General features: G+C 44.3%; 1 protein-coding gene and 1 non-coding gene across 2 annotated transcripts in view; both read right to left on the bottom strand.

The window, feature by feature from the left end:
- Window positions 1–26,908, bottom strand: part of LOC126161246 (juvenile hormone acid O-methyltransferase-like) — a 116,438-nt gene that overhangs the window by 48,829 nt on the left and 40,701 nt on the right. Inside the window, exon 3 of the mRNA XM_049916986.1 lies at window positions 25,148–25,371. Coding sequence (XP_049772943.1) covers window positions 25,148–25,371 — 224 coding nt within the window. The remainder of the gene's footprint in view (window positions 1–25,147; window positions 25,372–26,908) is intronic.
- On the bottom strand, window positions 23,817–23,891 carry Trnas-cga (transfer RNA serine (anticodon CGA)). Its single transcript has one exon. It is a non-coding gene; the product is annotated as a tRNA-Ser (tRNA).

Here is a 26,908-nt window from a genome sequence, read left to right on the forward strand (position 1 = left end):
ATCAGTACTTGCGACAAAACTTTTGTGTTGAGCCAACAGGTACTCTGAAATATGCTTTTTGTCACTTTTTCTAAACAGAAAAATCTTCCTACCCTTTTTAATATTCCTATTTACGGCTGAAATCATCGATGCCGTAACCGCTTTATGATCACTGATTCCCTGTTCTGCGTTAACTTTTTCAAATAGTTCGGGTCTGTTTGTCACCAGAAGGTCTAATATGTTATCGCCACGAGTCGGTTCTCTGTTTAACTGCTCAAGGTAGTTTTCAGATAGTTTGTGTGTGACTAGCAGTCATTCCTTGCCAGGAGACGTTGCTATCGCCTGGACGGGTTTATATCGATAGTAGATCGGTGGTTATAATGTTCCGTCTGATCAGTGTATGATCTATGGACCAGTGGCTTTTAAACTTTTTGGACGCTGGTTGTCTTGACCCGAACGAAAACACCCGCGGCTCCTTTTGCGGACGACATCCGACTCAGAAACTGCGGTAAACAAATTTACGTTTCGAAAAAAGGAAAGAATGAAAGTAGTAATTTCTGTATTGAGCGTTACTATGACACATTTTAATGTTGTTATATCTTATTCTTGCAGCGAAAGGAATGGGAAGGATGAGACTATTTCTTCAGCATCATTTCTTTAAAACCAAGCACAATGTTGGAAACTGCGACTCGCATCAGTTTCTCCACATTCATACGCGATCTGTATTTCGTATAGGTGACAGGCAATGCTAATAAACATACCTCACATCACTAGTATGTTGCAATAGATATCAAAACTCGTGAGGTCTTGTTACCTAGTTGCGGATATTCCTATTTCACCAAGCTCCAAAACTCAAGCAGTGTTTAGGAAACTAATTTCGATTTCATTGCGGAGTCTGAAGAAATATCAAGAAACTAGATTATTGCCTGCTGCTTCGCTCACGTAGACTCTATGGTCTACATGGAATTTTTTTTCTTTAATAATCTTTTGTGTTGTTGACTGATTGCATCATCTTCGAAACTTTTCACGCTAATTAAGGCCATAGTATTTTCCGAATGTACTCCTGACCAAAAAGTGATTTTGATAGCTGGAGTCGGACATCATTGTTATTCCTGCCTTTTGAGTTCTTGTGGTGAAATTTCCATAAAAACTTTCGTCCCTAACATGTATTTCTTTAGAAGTCAAATACAAATTTTCATAGACTTAACTTTAAATATGTTTTAATACAACGAAATATTTTCATAAAAATTTTCAGCCCCTATTCCACCCCCTTAGCGGCTGAATTTTCAAAAAACACAAATAACACGTATTCTTTTATTTCTAACCGAGAAACCAAATAAAATTTTCAGAGATTTATTTTCAAAAATGCTTTCGTAATGAAATAGTTCCATAAAAATTTTCATCCCTAGTTTCACTGCCTTAAGGGTTGAATTTGCAAAACAATGAAACACAAATTTTTAAATTTCTAACCGAGAAGTGTCAAATACCAGTTTTCACAGATGTAGCTTTAAAAATGTTTAAGTAGCACCGGTACTTTTAATAATGATTTACTTTCAAAATAAATTATCACAAACTACTTTACTCACTTAGTGGTTAAATTTTCAAAAATGATGAAACACGTTTTTCTTTATTTCTCACCAAGAGACCGAGTATTAATTTCCGTAGTTCAAGTTTCAAAATTGGCTTAATAGCAACATATTTTCAAAAAACCTTTCAATCCCTTCTTCGCCCTCTTAGGGGTGGAATTTCGAATAATCAGTTAATAAACGATGCCTACAGAACAAACACACTCTCCAAATTTCAAGTTTCTATCCTTAATTGTATGGGCTGGGCGATGATAAGTCACAGAATCAGTCACGCCCTTGAATTTGTAGAAACACTGAAACACGTAATTTATTATTTTCAACCGAGGAGCCAAATTCAAATTTTCATAGATTTAGCTTTAAAAATGCTTTCATAGTGAAATATTTTCATTATGGGATGGAATTTCGGAAAACCTCTTCTTAAATGAAGCCTACAGTAGAAAATCAACACCCTCCCCAAATTTGTAGTTTCTATTCTCAGCAGTTTGTGCTGGGCAATGAAGAGTCAGTTAGCCAGGACATTTATAATAATAACTATTGTTATTATCCACGTATGGGCCCAACAGGACCACACGAGGTATAATCCATTAATGTCACTTTTGATGGTTGGCCTCTTCTATGTCCAAATTTGTTTCATCCTTGCAGAATGAAGTCTCTTTCATCAGGCCACGGTGTTCCAGTCCGTTTTCTAATTTTTCTCTCTCCAACTTTCCAAGCAAATATCTTTTGTTTGAATGTTTTGCTATCTGTAACGTCTGCCTGAGATATATCAGCTACTTTAAGATCCTTCTTAATCACAGCGATCCACTTAATGGGCTCGGTTTTGGCCTTACTTCTGTTTCCATAGAATTCTGCTATTTGTTTTGCCGACTAGTGGGCACCATTCTTTTAATGTGCCCATAAAATTTAACTCTTCGTTTTCTCATGCCACCGCGTATGTCTGCACATTCTTCTATTTCCTTATTACTTCTAGGAGTATAAGTTACTGCCTAAGCAATTTTGGGGCCTAATATTTTCCTAATATTCTTTCTTGCTTTTGAATTTCTTTAGAATCCCTCTTTCTATTTAAAATTAAAGTTTCTGCTCCATAAAGGCATCCAGTTTTGATTACACTGCTGTAATGCCTAAGTTTACTGAATTTAGAAAGTGTTTTTTTATTATAAATATTTTGAGTTAATCTGAATGCAATTGCCACTTTTTAACAGCGATCTTCGTTTGCATCTTTTCCCCAGACAGGTTCTTTTTGTATTATTTCCCCCCAAGTATTTAAACTGAGGAACCCTTTTAATTTTTCCATATTTTGTGTTCAAAAACTTTGGTGCTTTGTTGTCGTATGCCATATGTTCCGTTTTTTTTTTCGAATGATATTTGTAGTCCTACTTTTTCGGCAACTTCTTTAAGAATTTCAATTTGTTTTTAACCTGTGATAATACCCCTAGTTAAAATTGCCAGATCATCTGCAAAGGAGAGGCAATCTAATATTACTTCTGCCTAACTTGACTGATTGATCTATATTTTGAGTCGACTTTTGCTCTCGCCATTCTGTAATCACCTTTTCCAGAACACAGTTAAACAGTAATGGGGGGAGTCCATCTCCCTGTCTGACACCAGTCTTTATATCAAATGGTTCTGAAGTTTTATTACCTAGCCCTTGTTCCTTTAAAATCTGGAAAAGATATTCACGATCAACTGAGTCGTAGGCCTTTTTAAAATCTAAAAATGTACATACAATATTTTTATCAGATATCCTTGGTGCCTAAAGTTTGGTTTTAAATTAAGAATTTGTTCCGGACAGGATCTGTTTGGTCTAAAGCCTGGGTGGTATTCACCAATTTTAGGTTCTAACTGTTCTTGGGCTCGATCAAGTAAACAATGCGAGAGAATTTCGCCTGTGATTGGGAGAAGAGAGATTCCTCTGTAATTACTAACATCTGTTCTATCCCCTTTTTCCAGTCCTCAGGTATTTTCTGAGTTTGCCAGATATGTCCTATTAGTTGACTGATCTCTTTTATAGTGTTAGCGCCAACTGATTTCATACTTCTGCAATTATGCCGTCTTCTCCGGATGCTTTATTGTTTTAAGCCTCTTAATTTGTTTAGCTATTTCGAGTTCGCCAGGTTCTTTAGACTTAGGGTTGATGTTATTAGTTTGCTGTGGTTGGAATTCGCTGGTTCTGGACAGTTTTTTATACATAGAGATTGTTATTGTTCTTCAGTGGCAAGTGTTGATGAAAGTTCTGTACTGAAAGGAACTCTGTTCCAGTAGTATTGACCATTTTGTGCTGGAAAGTACTTCAGGAGGTAAACACTGAGTTCAGTTAAATGATCCATAAACACAGACTTTATTTCTTGACCCAACTGGAAGTCACTGTCTTCTAAATCCGTGTGAAGAGCAGAGAAAACGTAATGTATAGCTTTATCATTCAAATTTTTCTTCGGCAATAGCAGTTTCTTTCTGATGAATCAAGTTTTGCCTGATAGTTGCAGAATTTGGTCTCATTACCTCGAAGAGACATACTCCAAGGATTAAGATGTTCAAGATGTCACAAAGAGCAAGAAGCTTCAGTAGTCAGTCACTGTCTACGAACTTCTCGGAACTTAAATGTTTCTCTTGAACAAGAGAAGAGCAAAGTTCATTCATGAATTCCTACACCATTTTCAAGACCTTCTCACGTGAAACGCAGCAAGAGCTACTTTAACAAATTAAGTAAATGTTTTCAGCTACCATATCAACGTACATTCGTTGAATACATCGTAGCTTAACCGATTTCACTCAATGAGTGCAGAATCTCATGAAGGATGGGGTTCATGATTTTTTATTTTTGATGCTAATGATTCTTTCTTTTCTTTTGCTAGAGCCTTGTTCCGCCGTTCTGCAGGGTCGGCATTGTTAGGAACGGATTTGGCAAGGTTAATTTTAAAGGGTGGCCAGATGCCCTTCCTGCCACCACCCCATACCCCCCAGGAAGTAGCTTGTGTACGCCAGCTGTCTGCATCTAGTGTAATCCATGGAATAGTGTGAACGTGTTCAGATGTCTGCGAGTCGTGTAACTGAGGCGGAACGAGGGGACCAGCCAAGTATTCACCTAGCAGGATGTGGAAAAGCGCCTAAAAACCACATCCAGGCTGGCCGGCACACTGGCTGACGTCAGTAATCCACCTGGCGGATTCGATCCGGGGCTGGTGCGCCTACCCGAGCCCAGGAAGCAGCGCATTAGCGCTCTCGGCTAACCTGGCTGGTTTTGATGCTAATGATTCTCGGCGAATAAAACAGTGTTTCCAAATACATTGCGCAACACAGTTAAGCGGTCACCACCTTTTCGAAACCCCGTAATTGTCTCCCACTGCGACACAAAAATTTGAAATTTGGTTTAAAGACACCTACAAACTTCCTCTGTAGCAGTGCAAAGGCATGGGGCCCCGTGACGTCACTCGCGGTCTCGGCGACGCTTCAAACAGCAAGGTGTTGACACATGCGAGAAAAAGGCGGCAGCTCAGAAGTTATTATAAGATGTAAAGGTGAGTTGATGATGTCACACTGGCGCAAAATTTCACCACGATTCTGCCGAATGGCACCATGGACGTGTCACATGATAGGGAGGCCGTCACAGCCCCTCTTATCCACATTTCACCCCTTCTGTTGCCTCATAGTGACGGAGGCTAGAGCCGTAACACCTAGCGTCCAGTTCACACGGTTTTCTTTTGGGTGGCCGAGGAGAAAATTACAGACAAACTGCCACACAGAACCCACAGAAAAAGTCCTTCCCTTAGGACGTGACTCCAACACATTTTGCGGTCGATTAAGACAGTTCGCAGTGCTATGAACAACAGAACCTCCCTCAACCTTCGATACTCCTGATATCCCGCGGACGATTAAACCTTTCTATAAGGACATCGTAGGCCTGCAACACCACTGTATGTCATCTCGACACCGAGTTTCATTTCGTGTGAGAAGCGGGATCGATGGAAAAGAAGAGACTGATGAAAAGGAGAACTACTACTAGAGGACAAGGGTACAGGAAGAAACAAGTGAAGACAAAGTACTTAACCATCGTCTTGGACAGAGTGACAACATCTGTAACACCACTCATGCAGTTCCCTACACCCTTAGGCTTGACCTCTCATACTTGTGAGTAATTAATAATAGGTGTCACGTAGACTTTAAGGTCACGGCTACTTAATATTAAGACAAGAAATCAGGGGATAGTGTGACTCCTACACTGCACAGCACCATTGCAGGATCACTTTCTACACTGCACAGCACCATTGCAGGATCACTTTTCCTATGTCCCATAATCCCCACCCGTTACGATGCATGTGTCTGAAATTTCACTGGAATGGACGTACAACCTTCCTCTCTAGACGCGAAACAGCGGGATAACCTGCGTCGTCACCCACGGGCTCTGTGACCCTTCTAAGAGCAAGGTGTCGACACGTGTGGAATGAACGCCACAGCTCAACAGTTTACGTGACGTGTAAAATGGGTTAATGATGTCACATTGGCAAAATATTTCATCACAATTCTGCCGAACGGCAACATATACATGCCACACGGTGGTAAGGTCGTAACAGCCCCTCTTTTTGGTGGCCGAGGCAATAATTTCAGGCACACTGGCACTCAGAATACACACAAAAAGGCCTGAGGGAGTGGCATAAAGGGCATCAATTACACATTTTGAGTCGAAAACGACAGTTCGCAGTGCGATTAGTATCAGTACGTTGTTCTTTACAACCTCTAACACTGTTTTTTGATCACCCCCCCTCCCTCCCCGGACGATTCAAATCTTCCCACGGGCATCACTGGCCTGCTACCCCACTGAGCATGATCGCAGCCCTTCAAAGAGTAGCACAACCGCAGATTTTTCTCTGGTGTACTGATTGGAAGCACTATGGACTATTCAAAACTATTCGACGAAAACTGAACGTGTTCCGAAGCAGAAAATGGTGTTTATGATCTTTCAGCTCTCGTGTCACGCGCTCTTTTGTGGGATGATATGCCGGGTGGTGCGGGAGAGGGGGGGGGGACATCGACATTAGTTCAAATGGCTCTGAGCACTATGGGACTTAACATCTGCGGTCATCAGTCCCTTAGAACCTAGAACTACTTAAGCCTCACTAACCTAAGGACATCACACACATCCATGCCCGAGGCAGAATTCGAACCTGCGACCGTAGCGGTCTCGCGGTTCCATATTGAAGCGCGTAGAACCGCTCGACCATCCGAGCCGGCTCGACATTAGTGACACATACGTATGTAAGAGGGCAAAGGGTCCCTCCCACCCTGCCTCCCCACCCCCCCACCCCCCCACCCCCCAGCCCCCCACCCCCCACCCCACCCACGGTTTAGCAACAGCCTCGATGCCACACGCACGCCGTTGTTGGGCACTTTAAAAATGTCGCTGTACAGAAACAGCCATTAATTGATCGCTAGACTATGATCTGATGAGGCAACCATTTCGACATTGCTCAGCTGAGTGATGCTATGTTGCTGAATTAATGTAAAATCTAACGGGTGTCTAAATGGATACCTGTCATGCTAGCGCGTAGTAGTGAGTGAATGGCTCTCTCTGTACAAGAACATTTCTAAAGGGCGCAACGCAGTTGCGCGGATGGGACCGAGCGTGTTGCTGAACTGCGACTCTTAGGCAGACCCTTTGCCGTTTCATTCACAATTGTGACTGTGGCACACATACTGCCCCTACCCCCGTGATCACGCTACAGGAAGGCGCGAAACAGGTGGGCTGGAAGCATAAAGCAGGTTCATTCGAATCTTTTAAAATGGTTTTGTACGTTCTCTAGTGGTTGCACTCTGTACACCAGAGCAAAAATTGCGGTCGCGCATCACTCCAAAGCAGTGCGATCACATACAGTGGGGTTGCAGGCCTACGCTGTCCTTAGAGAAGGGTTGAATCGACCGCGGAGAGCCCGCAGTATCAAAGGTTGTCAAGAACGACGTCCTGTTGTTCTTCGCACTGCGAACTGTAGTATTCGACCACTAAATATGTGGGGATCAACGCCCCATGCGAAGGACTTTCTGTGAGGATTCTGAGAGGCGGCGTATCTGAAATCTTTTCATCGGCCACCCAGAATGAAACCTCCTGACTGGACGCTAGGCGTTACGGTTCTAACCTCCGTCACAGTTGCGACGAAAGAAGGGGTGAAATGTGGCTCAGAGGGGCTGTACGACCTTCCCAGCGTGTGACACGTCCATGGCAGGATTGCGTTGAAATTTGGTGCCAGTGTGACATCTTTAACTTACGTCAAACCTCGCATGGACTGAGCTGTGGGTATTTTGTCGCATGTGTCGACACCTCGCAGTTTGAAGCGTAACCAGTACAGCGTGTGACGTCGTAGGGCTCCAAGTTTGTAGATGCATTTGAGCCAAATTTAAAATTTCTGCTTCGCAATGGGAGAAAATTAAGGTGTGTCGAAAATTTTGTGACCATTTAATTGTGTTGCGCAAGGTAGCATGAAGGCCGAAAGCATTTTTATTTCATTTCTTTTAACTTGTGTAAAACTTATCCTCGTAGATTGTTTACCGACTTACTGTTTATTCTCGTTATTGTTTACCGACTTATCGCGGTTCGTCTCCAAATGTGGCTTCATTTTGTTTGGAAGCATTCTTTCAGTAGCTACAACTATGAAACAAATGACACAAAGTGGTCGTTCTTCATTTCCAACAGTAGCGTATGTAAATCCGAAACTGAAGTAACTATCGTCATACTTACTGCAGTTTCGTCTATTAGTGTTCTTAGAACTGCATGATACATTTAAAACTTCATGTTTCGACTTACAATTAAAAAATTTTCCATGGCAGTTGACAAACACAAATAATAGAAGACATACAAAAATAAAAATAAATTCCATTCGACAAAACTGCGAGGGCTATTCGGAAACTAAGGTCCGATCGGTCACAAAGTCAATTTTTTTTATTTGTAACATCTAGCTACACCTTCCAGCTATTTCTCTACATAGTCGCCGTACCGAGTTACACATTTTTCGTGGCGTTGTATCAACTTTCCAATACTCTCGCTATAGAAGGCAGCCGCCAGTGCTCTCCGACGATTCTGTACGCAGGTCTGCAGCTCCTTGCCTGCTCCAAAATGTTGCCTTCATAGTCAGCGGTTCATGTGAGCAATGATGAACGTCTGGGGCAGCCGCGTCCGGGCTGTACCGTGGGTGATCAAAGATTTCCCATCGAAAACGGTGCTGCAGTATTTTCGTTCTCTTGCAGTATGCTGCCGAGAATTGTCATGAAGAAGGACATACATGGCAGTTACGTTGTGTGGGCTGCATGAAATCGAGTGAAATCTCCCGGCAGGTGGCCATACCAGGCAGGAGACATTATTTCACTAGGCATCTTCACGTGCTCGCTGTGCGCTCAGAACTGAAAAGAGCGACGTAACGCGATCGCCTTTTTACTTTTCGGATAGCCCTCACGATTTTCAAACATACTGTTAATGAATGAAAGCAAGTCGTGAAGTTCGATTAGACTGTCAACTATCACTCTGCCATAGTAACAAAACTTACTTGCCAGCCCGCTAGATATCACTCCTGGCACACACATTGTTCCGTTACTTAGAAAGGAAATAAATCGAATTACTATTTTTATGGAAGGTTTTTTATGGTAAGACAGAGATTTACGAACCAAGTTTTAAATTTTAAGACATTTACATGGGCAGACGTGGACTCTGACCACAATCTATTGGTTATGAACTGCAGATTAAAACTGAAGAAACTGCAAAGAGGTGGGAATTTAAGGAAATGGGACCTGGATAAACTGACTAAACAAGAGGTTGTACAGAGTTTCAGGGAGAGCATAAGGGAACGACTGACACAAACGGAGGGAAGAAAGACAGTAGAAGAAGAATGGGTAGCTTTGAGGGATGAAATAGTGAAGGCAGCAGAGGATCAAGTAGGTAAAAAGACGACAGTTAGTAAAAATCCTTGGGTAACAGAAGAAATATTGAATTTAATTGATGAAAGGATAAAATATAAAAATGCAGTAAATGAAGCAGGCAAAAAGGAATACAAACGTCTCAAAAATGAGATCGACAGGAAGTGCGAAATGGCTAAACAGAGATGGCTAGCGGACAAATGTAAGGATCTAGAGGCATATCTCACTAGAGGTAAGATAGATACTGCCTACAGGAAAATTAAAGAGACCTTTGGAGAAAAGAGAACCACTTGTATGAATGTCAAGAGCTCAGATGGAAACCCAGTTCTAAGCAAAGAAGGGAAAGCAGAAAGGTGGAAGGAGTATGTAGAGGGTCTATACAAGGGCGATGAACTTGAGGACAATATTATCGAAATGGAAGAGAATCAAGATGAAGATGAAATGGGAGATGTGATACTGCGTGAAGAATTTGACAGAGCACTGAAAGGCCTAAGTCGAAACAAGGCCCCGGGAGTAGACAACGTTCCATTAGAACTACTGATAGCCTTGGGAGAGCCAACCCTGACAAAACTCTACCATCTGGTGAGCAAGATATTTCAGACAGGCGAAATACCCTCCGACTTCAAGAAGAATATAATAATTCTAATCCCAAAGAAAGCAGGTGTTGGCAGATGCGAAAATTCCCGAACTATCAGTTTAGTAAGTCACGGCTGTAAAACACTAACCCGAATTTTTTACATACGAATGGAAAAATTGGTAGAAGTCGACCTCGGGGATCAGTTTGGATTCCGTAGAAATATTGGAACATGTGAGGCAATACTGACCCTACGACTTATCTTAGAAGATAGATTAAGGAAAGTAAAACCTACGTTTCTAGCAACGGAATGGACAGTGTCTTGAAAGGAGGATATAAGATGAACACCAACAAAAGCAAAACGAAGATAACGGAATGTAATCGAATTAAGTCGGGCGATGCTAAGACAATTACACTTAGAGAAAGCTGTTGACAACGTTGACTGGGATACTCTCTTTCAAATTCTAAAGGTGCAGGGGTAAAATACAGAGAGCGAAAGGCTATTTACAATTTGTACAGAAACCAGACGGCAGTTATAAGAGTCGAGGGGCATGAAAGGGAAGCAGTGGTTGGGAAAGGAGTAAGACAGGGTTGTAGCCTATCTGCGATGTTATTCAATCTGTATATTGAGCAAGCAGTAAAGGAAACAAAAGAAAAATTCGGAGTAGGTATTAAAATCCATGGAGAAGAAATAAAAACCTTGAGGTTCGCCGATGACATTGTAATTCTGTCAGAGACAGCAAAGGACTTGAAAGAGAAGTTGAACGGAATGGACAGTGTCTTGAAAGCAGGATATAAGGTGAACATCAACAAAAGCAAAACTAGGATAATGGAAAGTAGTCGGGTGAGGCTGAGGGAATTAGATTAGGAACTGAGACACTTAAAGTAGTAAATGAGGTTTGCTATTTGGGGACCAAATTAACTGATGATGGTCGAAGTACAGAGGATATAAAACGTAGACTGTCAATGGCAAGGAAAATGTTTCTGAGGAAGAGAAATTTGATAACATCGAGTATAGATTTAAGTGTCAGGAAGTCGTTTCTGAAAATACTTGTATGAAGTGTAGCCATTTATGGAAGTGAAACATGGACGATAAATAGCTTGGACAAGAAGAGAATAGAAGCTATCGAAATGTGGTGCTACAGAAAAATGCTGCAGATTAGATGGGCAGTTCACATAACTAATGAGGAGGTATTGAATAGAATTGGGGAGAAGAGAAGTTTGTGGTACAACTTGACTAGAAGATGAGAACGGTTGGTAGGACATGTTCCGGGGCATCAAGGGATCACCAAATTAGTACTGGAGGGCTGCGTGGAGGGTAAAAATCGTAGAGGGAGACCAAGAGATGAATACACTAAGCAGATTCGAAAGGATATAGGTTGCAGTAGGTGAAGTAGCTTGCACAGGATAGAGTAGCACGGAGAGCTACATCAAACCAGTCACTGGACTGAAGACCACAACAACAATAGCAACATGGAACCACTGCAATGCCTCTACTGTAAGAACGTGAGCCAATGGAAGCCGCAGAGCACAGTTTTAAACCGCTGCTATAGACCACATTCTTCTTTAAATGAAGCGTTATGGCATACATTTTAGGCAATAGCTATCGAGTGTGCTGCTCTAAAACTAAAGTGGTAAACACAAATGAATTAATGACTTTATCTGTTGTCGGCATTGATTAAATCAATGGGGAAAGCTCATAATTTGTACCGGACTGGTATTCCAAACCGGGTCATCTACACTTAAGTGATCATTGACCATCCTCGCCTTCATTTTATATATATAGTCTGTTCTTTGCGTCATGTGGGGGTGCACGTCGCGCTCGAACTCGTACGGGTCTCGACGAAATGCGGCGAGTAATGAGGATAATGGGCAAGGGGGCACTACATCAGTAGCGGGTGGATAAGCTGAGAATTTGGGCCTGACGTGAGGCGTGCTGTGGTACTCCACACAGGTGCAATAACCAGTGTGCCCAGATTGTGCAACGTCCAGCGCATCTGCCTAGTAAGTCACATGGGCTTGTAACGGGCGGAGGACGGTGTCTGAGGAGACACGGTCGCCAGTGACCCCCGCCCGGTGCGTACCAAAGACCTTGTAAAAAATAACTAGACTCACTGATGGCGCTGCAGTCGCGGGATATTTGAACCTTCGGCTGGACGCCATTATAGTGGTTGTAGTCTAATGTGCTGTGTAGTACTGTTGTTTATGAAGACCCTGATTCAACGTTGTATATTTGTTGGGGCGTACATACAGTATTTGTTACTCGTAATTATACTGTCTGTACGTTCCAATCAAAAGAAGTACAATGGTGAAGAGTTGTGCAGCGATTAATTGTACAAATAAATTCGAGAAAGGAACGAATATTACATTTCGCAGGTATGTGGATATTTTAAGTTGTTTCGTATGTCAGTGCACTTGCTTAATAAATGTTTTTGTAATACGGTATTAGCATAATGTCTGTGCATCTTTTTGCAGGTTTCCTTTCTCAAAACCACAGCTGTTACAAAAATGGTTACACGCTGTCAGGAGGCAAGATTTCCGACCGACAGAATACCATTTTATATGTTCTGATCGTTTTGAAGAAAGTTGGCTGATCGGTAGTGTTTTCATGGTCTAGGTTAGGTTGAAACTTGATAATTTGGTCGTGAGTTGCCAAAGCACTATGCCATATATAACGCACTTCTCGTCATAGAATCTAAAGCAAGATAGAGACAGAAAATATCTATTAATATAGTGGGCAAATCTTCTAGTATTTTGATGCATTTTGCGTACATCTATCGTAATTGAACTACAAAAAATGCTAGGGGTCCAGTACATAACTTTTAGCTACGGCAGATTCCATGTAGTACGTAAGATAAATTCATAAACAGTGACTAGTTGCTGTTTGTTCATAAATTAAAAAGTATATTGTAGTAACGTATTTAAATTAGGCATTACGTTTGTGACCTAACTCAAGGGGAGGCATTTTATAACCAAAAGCGATGTATAAACATTCGAACTCCGCGCGTCAGTTTACCGCTCTAATGGCCGCCGCCCAGCTATTCAATTTGTCCGCTCTTCACAGTCGACCACTCGTGCGGTTGTGGGGGCCTGGTGCGTACGTTGCCGTCAGTGCTGGTCTGCTAAGCGCAACACCTGCCGCTGCCTTGTCGAGTTCTACATTGCACCGTCCGTCGTCTTCGTGATGTACTCGTATGCCATACGCTTCCCATCATAAACATCCAATCTTCGTTGCATCCACTTCCTTTTTGACTTTCTTGTGCACTGTATCACACCATCTTTCGCTCACTGCGGTACTCTGTCCTCTGTCAGAATTACTCTCGAACCTTCTACAAATTTTACACTCTCTGATGCAAAAAAGGCACACCACGAAGAAATTAGCCGAATGGGACGGAAATCGGTAGATGTGACACACATATACAGACAAACAATTGAGTATACTTTCATAAAAATCGGACGATTTATTCGAGAGAAAAAGCTTCACACATTGAGCAAGTCAATAACACGTTGTTCCATTCTTGGCCTTATTCAAGCAGTTCGGCTCGGCATTGATTGATAGAGTTGTTGGGTGTCCTCATGCGTGATATCATGCCAAATTACGTCTAACTGGAGCGTTAAATAGTTAAAATCCCGAGAAGGTGGGAGGGTCCTGTCCGTAACGCTCCAAATAACGCTCCAAACGTAAGCAATTGGGGAGAGACACGGCGGCCTTGCTGGCGAAGACAGGGTTTGGTAAGCACGAAGACAAGGAACACCAACTCTCGCCGTGTACGGGTGAGTATTATCTTGTTTGAGTGTAAGCCCAGGATGGCATGCCAAGACGGGCAACAAAACGGGACGTAGAATATCGTCGACAAACCACTGTGTCGGACAGGCGACGCGATGAGAACCAGAGGGGTCCGTCTATGAAAACAAATGGCATCCCACACTACCAGTCCCGGTTGTAGGGCCGCATGGCCGGCGACGGTCAGCTGGGTATCCCACCGCTGTATGGGACGTCTCCAGACACGTCTTGCTTGGTCATCGGGGCTCAGTTGGAAGCGGGACTCGTCACTGAAGAGAATTCTACTCCAGTCAATAAGATACGGAGCCAAACCTGACTGTTGTCCGCCATACGGCCCAATAAGCACGTATGGGTTGCCGTTTCTTCTCATAGCAGGGCCCCATTGGTTGTCATCAACAGCACCCGTACAGCACAGCACAGCGCTAGATCGACGATATTCTACGCCCTATTTTTTTTTTTTTTTTTTTTTTTTTTTTGCAGCTTATGGCAAGCCATCCTGGGCTTACTTTCCACCAAGATAATGCCCACCTGCACACGGCGAGAGTTTTTACTGCTTGTCTTCGTCCTTACTTTACCTTGGCCAACAAGGTCACCGCATCTCTCCTCAACTGAGAACGTTAGCAGCATTGTGGCAGGTTCCTCCAACCAGCTCAGGGTTTTGACTATGAATCAATGCCAAGCCAAATAACTCCTTGCATAAGGACCAGAGGTGGCGGAACACGCTATTGACTTGCTCGCTTTGTGACGCTCTTTCTCTTGAATTAATCATCCATTTTTTTCTGAAATTGTAATCATTTGCTTGTCCGTACAAGCAGATCACATCTACTGATTTCCGTGCCATTTGAATAATTCTTTCGTGGTGGGACCCACTCACCGCGCGGCCAACTTCTCTTCTTCTGCAGTACTAACACGCCTCCCGTATTAGAAAACGGGTAATGTTTCTCGATTCTAAGAGCTGTAGGGAAACCAGTCGCACTACATGTACACTACTGGCCATTAAAATTGCTACACCACGAAGATGACGTGCTACAGGCGCGAAATTTAACCGACGGGAAGAAGATGCTGTGATATGCAAATGATTAGCTTTTCCAGAACATTCACACAAGGTTGGCGCCGGTGGCGACACCTTCAACGTGCTGATATGAGGAAAGTTTCCTACCGATTTCTCATACACAACCATCAGTTGACCAGCGTTGCCTGGTGAAACGTCGTTCTGATGCCTCGTGTAAGGAGGAGAAATGCGTACCATCACGTTTCCGACTTTGATAAGGTCGGATTGTAGCCTATCGCGATTGCGGTTCATCGCATAGCGACATTGCTGCTCGCGTTGGTCGAGATCCAATGACTATTAGCAGAATATGGAATTGGTGGGTGCAGGAGGGTAATACGGAACGCCGTGCTGAATCCCAACGGCCTCGTATCACTAGCAGTCGAGATGAGAGGCATTTTATCCGCATGGCTGTAACGGATCGTGCAGCCACGTCTCGATCCCTGAGTCAACAGATGAGGATGTTTGCAAGACAATAAACATCTGCACGAACAGTTCGACGACGTTTGCAGCAGCATGGACTATCAGCTCGGACACCATGGCTGCGGTTACCCTTGACGCTGCATCACAGACAGGAGCGCCTGCGATGGTGTACTCAACGACGAACCTGGGTGCACGAATGGCAAAACGTCATTTTTTCGGATGAATCCAGGTTCTGTTTACAGCATTATGATCGTCGCATCCGTGTTTGGCGACATCGCGGTGAACGCACATTGGAAGCGTGTATTCGTCATCAAAAATGGCTCTGAGCACTATGCGACTCAACTTCTGAGGTCATCAGTGGCCTAGAACTTAGAACTAATTAAACCTAACTAACCTAAGGACATCACACACATGCATGCCCTAGGCAGGATTCGAACCTGCGACCGTAGCGGTCACGCGGTTCCAGACTGAAGCGCCTTTAACCGCACGGCCACACCGGCCGGCCATTCGTCATCGCCATACTGGCGTATCACCCGGCGTGATGGTATGGGGTGCCATTGGTTACACGTCTCGGTCGCCTCTTGTTCGCATTGACGGCACTTTGAACAGTGGACGTTACATTTCAGATGTGTTACGACCCGTGGCTCTACCCTTCATTCAATTCCTGTGAAACCCTACATTTCAGCAGGATAATGCACGACCGCATGTCGCAGGTCCTGTAAGGGCATGTCTGGGTACAGAAAGGATACAGACAGGATGCTTACGTACGTGCCACCTGTCAGAGTCGTATCTATACGTATCTGGGGTCCCATACCACTCCAACCGCACATGCACCACACCATTACAGCGCCTCCACCACCTTGAACAGTCCCCTGCCTAGATGCAGGGTCCATGGATTCATGAGATTGTCTGCATACCTGTACACGTCCATCTGCTCGATACAATTTGAAACGAGACTCGTCCGACCAGGCAACATGTTTCCACTCATCAACAGTCTTATGTCAGAGCTGTGCCGTACCGTACTCTGCCTGTTTACACATCTCTGTATCTGAATTCGTAAGCTGATACCAGTTCCTTTGGTGCTACAGTATATAATTAAGGCGATGACGGCCAACGATCCCTTCAGTGCAGATGCAAACCTAGGTCGAACTCTTGCAGGAATCAACGAGATGCTGCGAGTAATGAGGCTGATGAACAGGGGCACCACATTAGCAGTGTGTGGTATAAGCTGAGAATTTCAGTCTGACAGGAGGCATGCGAGAGTATTCCATGTGGTTGTAGTGGCTGTTGTGTCTGAATGGCGTAGTGGTCAGTGTATCTGCCTAACAAGCAGGAGACTCTGGTTCGGCACAAATTTTCAACTTGTCCCATTGTATAAATCAATGCCCACTGACAGCTAATGTCTTTAATTCCTTTTTGTTTTGGTTCTGGAGAATGTCTTGAACAGTTGATTTCGAGGTGTTGCTCCATTGCTGTTTGTAAACAACAACGATGATATATTACAGCTACGCTTCGACTGCCCATAACTGGGTGGTCGAATGTACGCCTGTTGGTCACAGCTGTTAGTTCAGACTGCCAGTATAGTTAACTGCGGTGACGTCGGTTATATGCCAGGAGTGAAGTCAATCTCGGGACTTTTTGGACGGACACAGTGTATGCATACGCCTGCAGGTGCACACAGCACCACCGGCCGCGTTGGTTAATCTGTAGGCTGAGGCACGTTGGCCCTGGAGGTAGCGATGCCAGCAGCTTAAGAACTGTCCTTTGTGTGGCCGATCCGATGCAGTGGTGCGCACTTCAGCGACACGAAATGGCTGGCTCAGCTTAAGGCCAAGACCCACGCCACAGAGCGACATGCCTGTGCTCAGGTCTTTACTACAGCCCCGTGATCCTTGCTGACCTTCTATCGCTCTGTGAACGTCATGGCGACGCGCTGTCCCAAAGCACGAAACGTGCCGCGTGATGGCAGTCTCTGAAACACATGCACCGAGTCAAAGCAAGCTGACCAGTTGGCGAAACGACAGTGCGGCATGGTGATGGGCAGTGGGCGTGGCTTCTCATTAACACTTTTCTAGGCTGATTGGTGCTGTCTCACTTATCACTCTTATGAGATACATAAACGAAGTGAAGCGTTGACGCTGCGTGTTTTCGATGACATGCTACTATCGTGAGTGATGTAACAGACAGACATTTAACACAGAAGTAACCCTATACATATTATTACTAATAATCACGGTACAAAACTATTAATATATATACTATTGACATCATGTAATGTTTTATTCGATACATTGTATCTTTTATTATGTTATCTTAAATTTACGTTTAAATTATTCATCTAAAAATATCTAGAACAAATAAATGTCCCATCAAAGTTAGTAACGCCATTTTACTTACAAAAATACTACAGTTCGAAGTTTTATGTATAAGGCTCCCACTTTTGTAAACGAAATTTTTTTAATCCAGAATAATAATGGTTTTCTCAGGTAGTGCAACTCTGAAAAAATTAAGGAGTAGAAAATTCTCGAAAAAATACTTAACAAGGTCGAGTCCGATAATTCAGATTGTAAACAGTTCAGTACATAACGATCTTCAAGATGGTTCATAAAATAACTAGCTGCACCAAATAATGTGGCTACAGAATTGAAACGTCTTTAAGTGATACTAATTAAAATAATTAAGTATCTTAGAAGAAATTTGCATATTTGTACTGTAACTGTTAAACACATTTGTTTTACAAAAAATTTAGTATAGAAAAACTTTATAAATGCAAAAGCGATTACTTGAAAACATATTTATACTTCTTCTTGACCTTGATGTCTCATGCCAAGTTATTTGTATTCATCCTTTTTCATTGTAATTAACATAATGTTTATTCCCTTAATACTTAAAACTGTCGTAGTATTGTTTAAGGGACTACAGCTGTGTCCACAGACATCAGTAGATCAGTTAGTCACTAGGCCAGTGAGTTCTAGACAGCTTAAGTTTTCAGAGTTTCTAGATTTTTTATTAATGTTTGTTAATGAAAAGTTATGAAGTGTCAAATGAATCGCTAATGCTAAGAGACAATTATGATTGTGGGAAAGTCATTTATACACTGAGACAAATACAAAACGATACACCACGAAGGAATTATCCGAATGGGACGGAAGGGGTAGGTGTGATGTACATGTGCACATAAACAAATGATTACAGTTTCAGACTATTTGTATGCTTTATTCAAGAGAAGAGCTTCACAAAATGAGCAAGTCAATAACGCATTGGTCCACTTCTGGCCATTATGCAAGCAGTTATTCAGTTTGGCATTGCTTGACAGAACTGTTGGATGTCGTCCTGTGAGATATTGTGACAAATTATGTCCAATTGGCGCATTAGATCGTCAAAACCCCTAGCACGTTGGAGGGCCCTGCCCATAATATTCAGAAGTTCTCAACTGGGTGGAGATCCGGCATCTTTGCTGGGCAAGGTATAGACATGGGGCTCGTTCCGAAGCGGGTCTCATCTTTGAAGACGATGCTACTCCAGTCAGTGTGGTGACAGGCCGCAGATGTGTCTAAAGAAACCCTTGGATAGTGGTGGGATACCAACCTAACTGTCGCCCGCCGTACGGCCCGAAAACTAGAAGAGATGGTCCGGAGAGGGGGTTGTACCTTTCATACCAAGACCCCTGTCGTTGTCGTGTATGGCACCCATACAGCACAGGTCCGTAGCTCCTGGTCTAGCGGCTAGCGTTGCTGCCTCTGCACCACAGGGTCCCAGGTTCGATTTCCGGCCGGGTTGGGGATTTTCTATGCCCATGGACGGGGTGTTTGTGTTGTCCCCATCATTACATCACCATCATTCGTGACAGCGGTTAGACTGGACTGTGTAAAAATTTGGACTTTGTATGGGCGCTGATGACCGCACAGTTGAGCGCCCCCCAAACCAATCATCATCGTCATACAGCACAGCGGTGCGTTGACTGTATTCTGCACCCCGTTTTGTTGTTCTTCATTACAAACCGTCGTGGGCGTACATTTCAACAAGCTAATGCCTGCCCGCCGAGTGCGACAGTTTCTACTGCTTGCCCTTGTGCTTGCCACCAAGGTCGCCACATCTCACCCCAATTGAGAACGTTTGGGCTGTTATGGACAGGGTCCTCCAATGAGCTCGGGACTCTGACGATCTAACGCGTCAGTTGGATAGAATTTGGCGCAGTATTCCTCAGGGGGACATCCACCAATTCTCTCTTCAGGCTGAATAAGTGCTTGCATAAGGACCAAAGATGGACCAAGTTATTGACTTGCTCAGCTTGTGAAGGTCTTTTTCTTGAACGGATCTTCCAGCTTTTACTGAAATTGTGATCCTTTTTTTTGTCTGTACATGTACAGGGTGTTTCAAAAATGGCCGGTATATTTGAAACGGCAATAAAAACTAAACGAGCAGCGATAGAAATACACCGTTTGTTGCAATATGCTTGGGACAACAGTACATTTTCAGGCGGACAAACTTTCGAAATTACAGTAGTTACAATTTTCAACAACAGATGGCGCTGCAAGTGATGTGAAAGATATAGAAGACAACGCAGTCTGTGGGTACACCATTCTGTACGTCGTCTTTCTGCTGTAAGCGTGTGCTGTTCACAACGTGCAAGTGTGCTGTAGACAACATGGTTTATTCCTTAGAACAGAGGATTTTTCTGGTGTTGGAATTCCACCGCCTAGAACACAGTGTTGTTGCAACAAGACGAAGTTTTCAACGGAGGTTTAATGTAACCAAAGTACCGAAAAGCGATACAATAAAGGATCTGTTTGAAAAATTTCAACGGACTGGGAACGTGACGGATGAACGTGCTGGAAAGGTAGGGCGACCGCGTACGGCAACCACAGAGGGCAACGCGCAGCTAGTGCAGCAGGTGATCCGACAGCGGCCTCGGGTTTCCGTTCGCCGTGTTGCAGCTGCGGTCCAAATGACGCCAACGTCCACGTATCGTCTCATGCGCCAGAGTTTACACCTCTATCCATACAAAATTCAAACGCGGCAACCCCTCAGCGCCGCAACCATTGCTGCACGAGAGACATTCGCTAACGATATAGTGCACAGGATTGATGACGGCGATATGCATGTGGGCAGCATTTGGTTTACTGACGAAGCTTATTTTTACCTGGACGGCTTCGTCAATAAACAGAACTGGCGCATATGGGGAACCGAAAAGCCCCATGTTGCAGTCCCATCATCCCTGCATCCTCAAGAAGTACTGGTCTGGGCCGCCATTTCTTCCAAAGGAATCATTGGCCCATTTTTCAGATCCGAAACGATTACTGCATCACGCTATCTGGACATTCTTCGTGAATTTGTGGCGGTACAAACTGCCTTAGACGACACTGCGAACACCTCGTGGTTTATGCAAGATGGTGCCCGGCCACATCGCACGGCCGACGTCTTTAATTTCCTGAATGAATATTTCGATGATCGTGTGATTGCTTTGGGCTATCCGAAACATACAGGAGGCGGCGTGGATTGGCCTCCCTATTCGCCAGACATGAACCCCTGTGACTTCTTTCTGTGGGGACACTTGAAAGACCAGGTGTACCGCCAGAATCCAGAAACAATTGAACAGCTGAAGCGGTACATCTCATCTGCATGTGAAGCCATTCCGCCAGACACGTTGTCAAAGGTTTCGGGTAATTTCATTCAGAGACTACGCCATATTATTGCTACGCATGGTGGATATGTGGAAAATATCGTACTATAGAGTTTCCCAGACCGCAGCGCCATCTGTTGTTGAAAATTGTAACTACTGTAATTTCGAAAGTTTGTCTGCCTGAAAATGTACTGTTGTCCCAAGCATATTGCAACAAACGGTGTATTTCTATCGCTGCTCGTTTAGTTTGTATTGCCGTTTCAAATATACCGGTCATTTTTGAAACACCCTGTACATCACACCTACCGATTTTCGTCCCATAAGGATAATTCCTCCGTGGTGCGGTTTTTTTTTCGCTTAGAGTTGTAGTGATACATCCCATTCCTTGAATGAGAGGTATCACGTACTTAAATACATATGTCAGAAAAAAAGATGTTCGTGACAGTAGTCGGTGAGCACCCAACTGTTGGGAGGTGTTTTAAATCGTACTTGCTGATACCAGAGCTAACGAGCCAGTGACTGAACGGAAGTGGGCAGCAGTCAGACGGTCCCACCTGCTGAGGTGGAGACAGGAGTTCCATGGAGCGTCCGGTGCAGAAGAAAGAGCTCCATGAAAACTAAGAACGCGAAGTGTCGAAGATAATGAATGTCTTGTAATTGTTAATTATCAAGTTGAATATCAGATCTGTTATGGACGCAGTAGCTTTATCAGCAGTCTGTAAGTAGGCGGAGTCTGAGCCGAGCTGGAGGAAGAACTCACACGAATTCAGGGCACAGACTAGCCGGACCCTGATTAATAATAGTTAACGGCGACCGAATATTCAATAAGCAACATTCATTGTATATAAAAGAGTGTTCAGATGACAACTTAGTTAAGTGTTTGGTGCATAAAGTGAAGTATAACAAACCTCCATGCAGCCCAAGCCAACCTGTCATGGTCGCCACGTGGAGTGTTCAGGTTGGCTTGGGCTGCATGAAGATTTGTTATACTTCACCTTATGCACCAAACACTTAACTAAGTTGCCATCTGAACACTCTTTTATATACAATGAATGTTGCGTACTGATTATTCGGTCGCCATTATTATTAATCAGGGTGCAGCTAGTCTGTGACCTGAATCCATGTGCCTTCTTCCTCCAACTTGGCTCAGACTTACAGGCCGCAGATAAAGCTGCTGGAAATTAACTTATCTTTCTCATTCAGTCTACCAGACAAATAAGAAGCGAGACTGAATTCACCTTCTTATGTTATCTTCAAAATTACAACGCAGTGCATAAAAAATGAGGACAGTTACCAAGTTGAATACTGACTCTCTACACTACCTACATAAAAGTTCTGATATTCCACTTGATAGTTAACAATTACCATACATTTATTATCTTTGACATTTCGCGTTCTTAGATTTCATGGAGATCTTTCTTCCGCGCCGCCCTCTCCATGGAACACCTATCTCCTCCTCAGTAGGTGACTTCTAGCCACTTCCGTACAGTCACTGGATCGTTAGTTCTAGTATCAGCAACTACGATTTGAAACACCTCCCAGCAGTGGGGCCCCCAAGACTTATCGACTACTTTAACACGAACATCTTTTGTCTGACATATGCACTGAAGGACGTGATACCTCTCATTCAAGGAATGGGACGTATCACTACAGTGTCTTAGTGTGTGTTAAGACAAAATGCAACGCAACTGCCGGCATCTGCGACCGAGCGGTTCTAGGCGCTTCAGTCCGGAACCGCGCTGCTGCTACAGTTGCAGGTTTCATTCATTCATTTATTTATTGGTCCATTTGATTCATTACATACTTAAACGGTACATTCAATATAGGACACGTCAAAATTGCGAAAGGAGCAGAAACACACACACACACAAATACACACACAGCGAGAGAAAGAGAGAGAGAGAGAGAGCATGACAAAATTAATTACAGATAACAATCATAAATTACAAGTGACAAATATAGCAATTTGAATTTAACCATAATCATTGTTTACAAGGCTATATTTGTAATTTAAAAATTCTTTTACACAGTAAAAACATTTTTCCGCTAGAAATGACTTAAGATTATGTTTTAGAATTTTTTTATGTTGCTGCGATTGTAAATCACTGGGTAGGCTGTTATATAGCTGAACTGTCATCTGTGATACACTTTTTTGGTACAGTGCTGTTCTACACTGTCACATGTGTTTCTTGTGTTGTGACTGTGTATATGCTTATTTTGTTGAAGGTGTCCATTTGCGAACAGGATACACTCATATATGTAAAGGTTCGGGCATGGATATGTGTGATGTCCTTAGGTTAGTTAGGTTTAATTAGTTCTAAGTCTAGGGGACTGATGGCCTCAGATTTTAAGTCCCATAGTGCTTAGAGCCATTTGAACCATTTTGACCAACGCAAATCGAAGAGATTAACCGCTCCAACGGAATAGAATGCGTTAAACTTATAGTTAATAATAAACATCTCTAACTGATTAGTTAAGCATTGATGTTTTCAGCGAAATGTTTCCTGGTGTAAAAGGCTTTATCTGGTAGCTTTCAAGTACTCGTAAAACAATTTTGAGTATAATGAAAAATAAAAAATCTGAATTGTGTACTGTATGAAAGTATGACAACATTACAAGGCAGTAATTAAGGACAGAGGCGGCGCTACAAGCTATTAGCGTGATGTCTCCTAGGACGTGACAAACGTTTAGTCCATTTAACGATATTGTGAAAATGCTGAGTCGCATATAGGCACAACAAAAAGACTGTCATTAATAATAGCTTTCGGCCAGTAAGGCCTTCGTCAGATTTAGATGGCAAACACACACATACACACTCACGCAAACACAACTCACAATCCAGAATGAGATTTTCACTCTGCAGCGGAGTGTGCGCTGATATGAAACTTCCTTGCAGATTAAAACTGTGTGCTGGACCGAGACTCGAACTCGGGACCTTTGCCTTTCGCGGGCAAGTGCTCTACCAACTGAGCTACCCAGGCACGACTCACGCCCCGTCCTCACAGCTTTACTTCTGCCAATACCTTGTCTCCTACCTTCCAAACTTTACAGAAGCTCTCATGGGTACCTTGCAGAACTAGCACTCCTGAAAGGATGGATATTGCGGAGACATGGCTTAGCCACAGCCTGGGGGATGTTTCCAGAATGAGATTTTCACTCTGCAGCGGAGTGTGCGCTGATATGAAACTTTCTGGCAGATAAAAACTGTGTGCCGGACCGAGACTCGAACTCGAGACCTTTGCCTTTCGTGGGCAAGTGCTCTCCCAACTGAGATACCCAAGCACGACTCAGGCCCCGTCCTCACAGCTTTACTTCTGCCAGTACCTCGTCTCCTACCTTCCAAACTTTACAGAAGCTCTCCTGGGTACCTTGCAGAACTAGCACTCCTGAAAGGATGGATATTGCGGAGACATGGCTTAGCCACAGCCTGGGGGATGTTTCCAGAATGAGATTTTCACTCTGCAGCGGAGTGTGCGCTGATATGAAACTTCCTGGCAGATTAAAACTGTGTGCCGGACCGAGACTCGAACTCTGGACCTTTGCCTTTCGCGGGCAAGTGCTCTACCAACTTTTTTTAAAATTTTGTTCGATATAGTTCGTTGCGTTTGGTCTGGGCGGACGTCACAAGACATCCGTTGAAGTTGATCATTGATTCCTTGACTCAGTTTTTTTATTACAGAGAGCACGCAGCCCTCTGACCGAACACGCTGAGCTACCGTGCCGGTTCCAACTGAGCTACCCAAGCACGACTCACGCCCCGTCCTCGCAGCTTTACTTCTGCCAATACCTTGTCTCCTACCTTCCAAATTTTACAGAAGCTCTTCTGCGAAACTTGCAGAGTGAAAATCTCATTCTAGAAGCATCCCCCAGGCTGTGGCTAAACTATGTCTCCGCAATATCCTTTCTTTCAGGAGTGCTAGTTCTGCAAGGTTCGCAGAAGAGCTTCTGTAAAGTTTGGAAGGTAGGAGACGAGGTACTGGCAGAAGTAAAGCTGTGAGAACGGGGCGTGAGTCGTGCTTGGGTAGCTCAGTTGGTAGAGCGAAAGGCAAAGGTCCCGAGTTCGAGTCTCGGTCCGGCACACAATTTTAATGTGCCAGGAAGTTTCACAACTCACAATATTGTTACATTCCATCCTGGATTTTCCACTGTTTGATTTTTGTCCATTTAAGTTGTTCCTCGGCCTCCGTAAGCCAGGAGGGCTGGGAGAGAGAGAGAAAGAGAGAGACTGCAGGCTGACCTGTTGTCGGGCAGCCAATGGAGCAGCAGGAAGACGAATGCCTTGGAGTAGGGCCCCCGCCGCCACACGCCGCTCTGCTCCAGCTGCAGCGCGTCCGTCACGTCGAGGCGCTCGTACGCCACGACGCCGGGCAGCGAGTTGTTGGCCTGCGCGTAGCGCAGCATCTCGGCGCTGAGGTCGCACGCCACGATCTTGGTACCACGCGGCAGCCACGGCGCCAACACCTGCACACAGGTCCGGCCCTCCGCGTTAAACGTAACACAGCGGTTGGCGTCGTTACGTGCAAAACGACGTCTCAGTCAGCTGACGCGTCAAGATCCGTCCAGCCTTACACTCAGGGCACAGCGGGACTATTCCACTCATTTCAGCCGTAAGCCCCATTTGTATGTATGTATTGATCTGGGGCCCTAGAAACGACGGAGAGGCTTCGTCCCCGCCGTACCCCTCAGTGCTACACAACCCCACAACAGGCTACAGCAGTCCACTCACCGTACCGCCACCCACACCTTTTTTTTTCTTTATTGTAATTTTTATCACCTTACACAAGGCGGGCTGTCAGCAGCTGAGTACGCCGCTCTTCAGCCTTGAGATTTACAATAAAATAGAGGGGACACAGAGAATACAATCAAAAATGGTGGGCATAACAATGTAGACACCAAAAAACAAAAAAAACACAGAGCCGTTCACGCCTGACGAAAAAAGATCACTGACACTAGTTGACACGGCGCACAAAACACGGACGGCTGCGACGGAACACGTGAACAGAGGAGGCGTAACGACGAAAGAACACTAAACACAGACGAAGGCACACACACGAGACACTGATGGCGACGATCTCCGGCGCGCGAATGTTCACAGAACGTGTGCGAGTCCGGGGACCTGCCAAGAGAGGAGGAGGAGGAGGGGGAGTGGGAGAGGGAGAGCAGAGATGCCATGGGCAGGGGAGAGGGGGGAGGGGGGAGGGGGGAGGGGAAGCCCGGGGGAAGAGGGGTGGAGGACGGGGGACGGGGGAAAAAGGAAAGAGAAGGGAGAGAGGGTGCCTAAAGGAAAGGAAACAGGGAGTGGGGGGGAGGATCAAAGTTGACCGCCCCATACCGGACCCAGGGTTATTGTGAAGTTCGGCCCCCAGTGGACCCCCCGGGAACGTCTCATTCCAGATGAGTGTTACCCCAATGTTTGCGTGATAGAGTAATTATGGTTTACGCGTACGAGGAGACAGTGTTTGCGCAGCAATCGCAGACATAGTGTGACTGAGGCGGAATAAGGGAAACCAGCCCACATTCGCCGAGGCAGATGGAAAACCGCCTTAAGAACCATCCACAGGCTGGCCGGCACACCGGACCTCGACACTAATCCGCCGGGAGGATTCGTGCCGGGGACCGGCGCGCTTTCCCGCTCGGGAAGCAGTGATTTAGATCGCACGGCTAGCTGGGCGAGCCAAACCCCATATAATACAACATGAAATTTTTAAAAAAATCTGCCAACGTCATACAATTACGGTATGTTGATTGTGAATACATTCCAGTATATAAGAGCTCGAAATTCCTTTACACGAGCAAAGTATTAAACAAAAATCCAAAGAAGGCAGAAATGACAGTATATAAAAAATGGTGGGGCTATTCTACGTATCAAGAGGCTACTTCATCCAGTGTATTTAATTGTCAAAATCTCAGGCATTTACCATAAGCAAACAATTTTCGTCCTTTTTGCAGCTACGCACACTTGGTGAAACCAAGTTTCATTGCTGGCAGTTTATTAAGA

This window comes from Schistocerca cancellata, chromosome 2 (genome assembly GCF_023864275.1).
Source record: "Schistocerca cancellata isolate TAMUIC-IGC-003103 chromosome 2, iqSchCanc2.1, whole genome shotgun sequence".
NCBI classification, from domain to species: domain Eukaryota; kingdom Metazoa; phylum Arthropoda; class Insecta; order Orthoptera; family Acrididae; genus Schistocerca; species Schistocerca cancellata.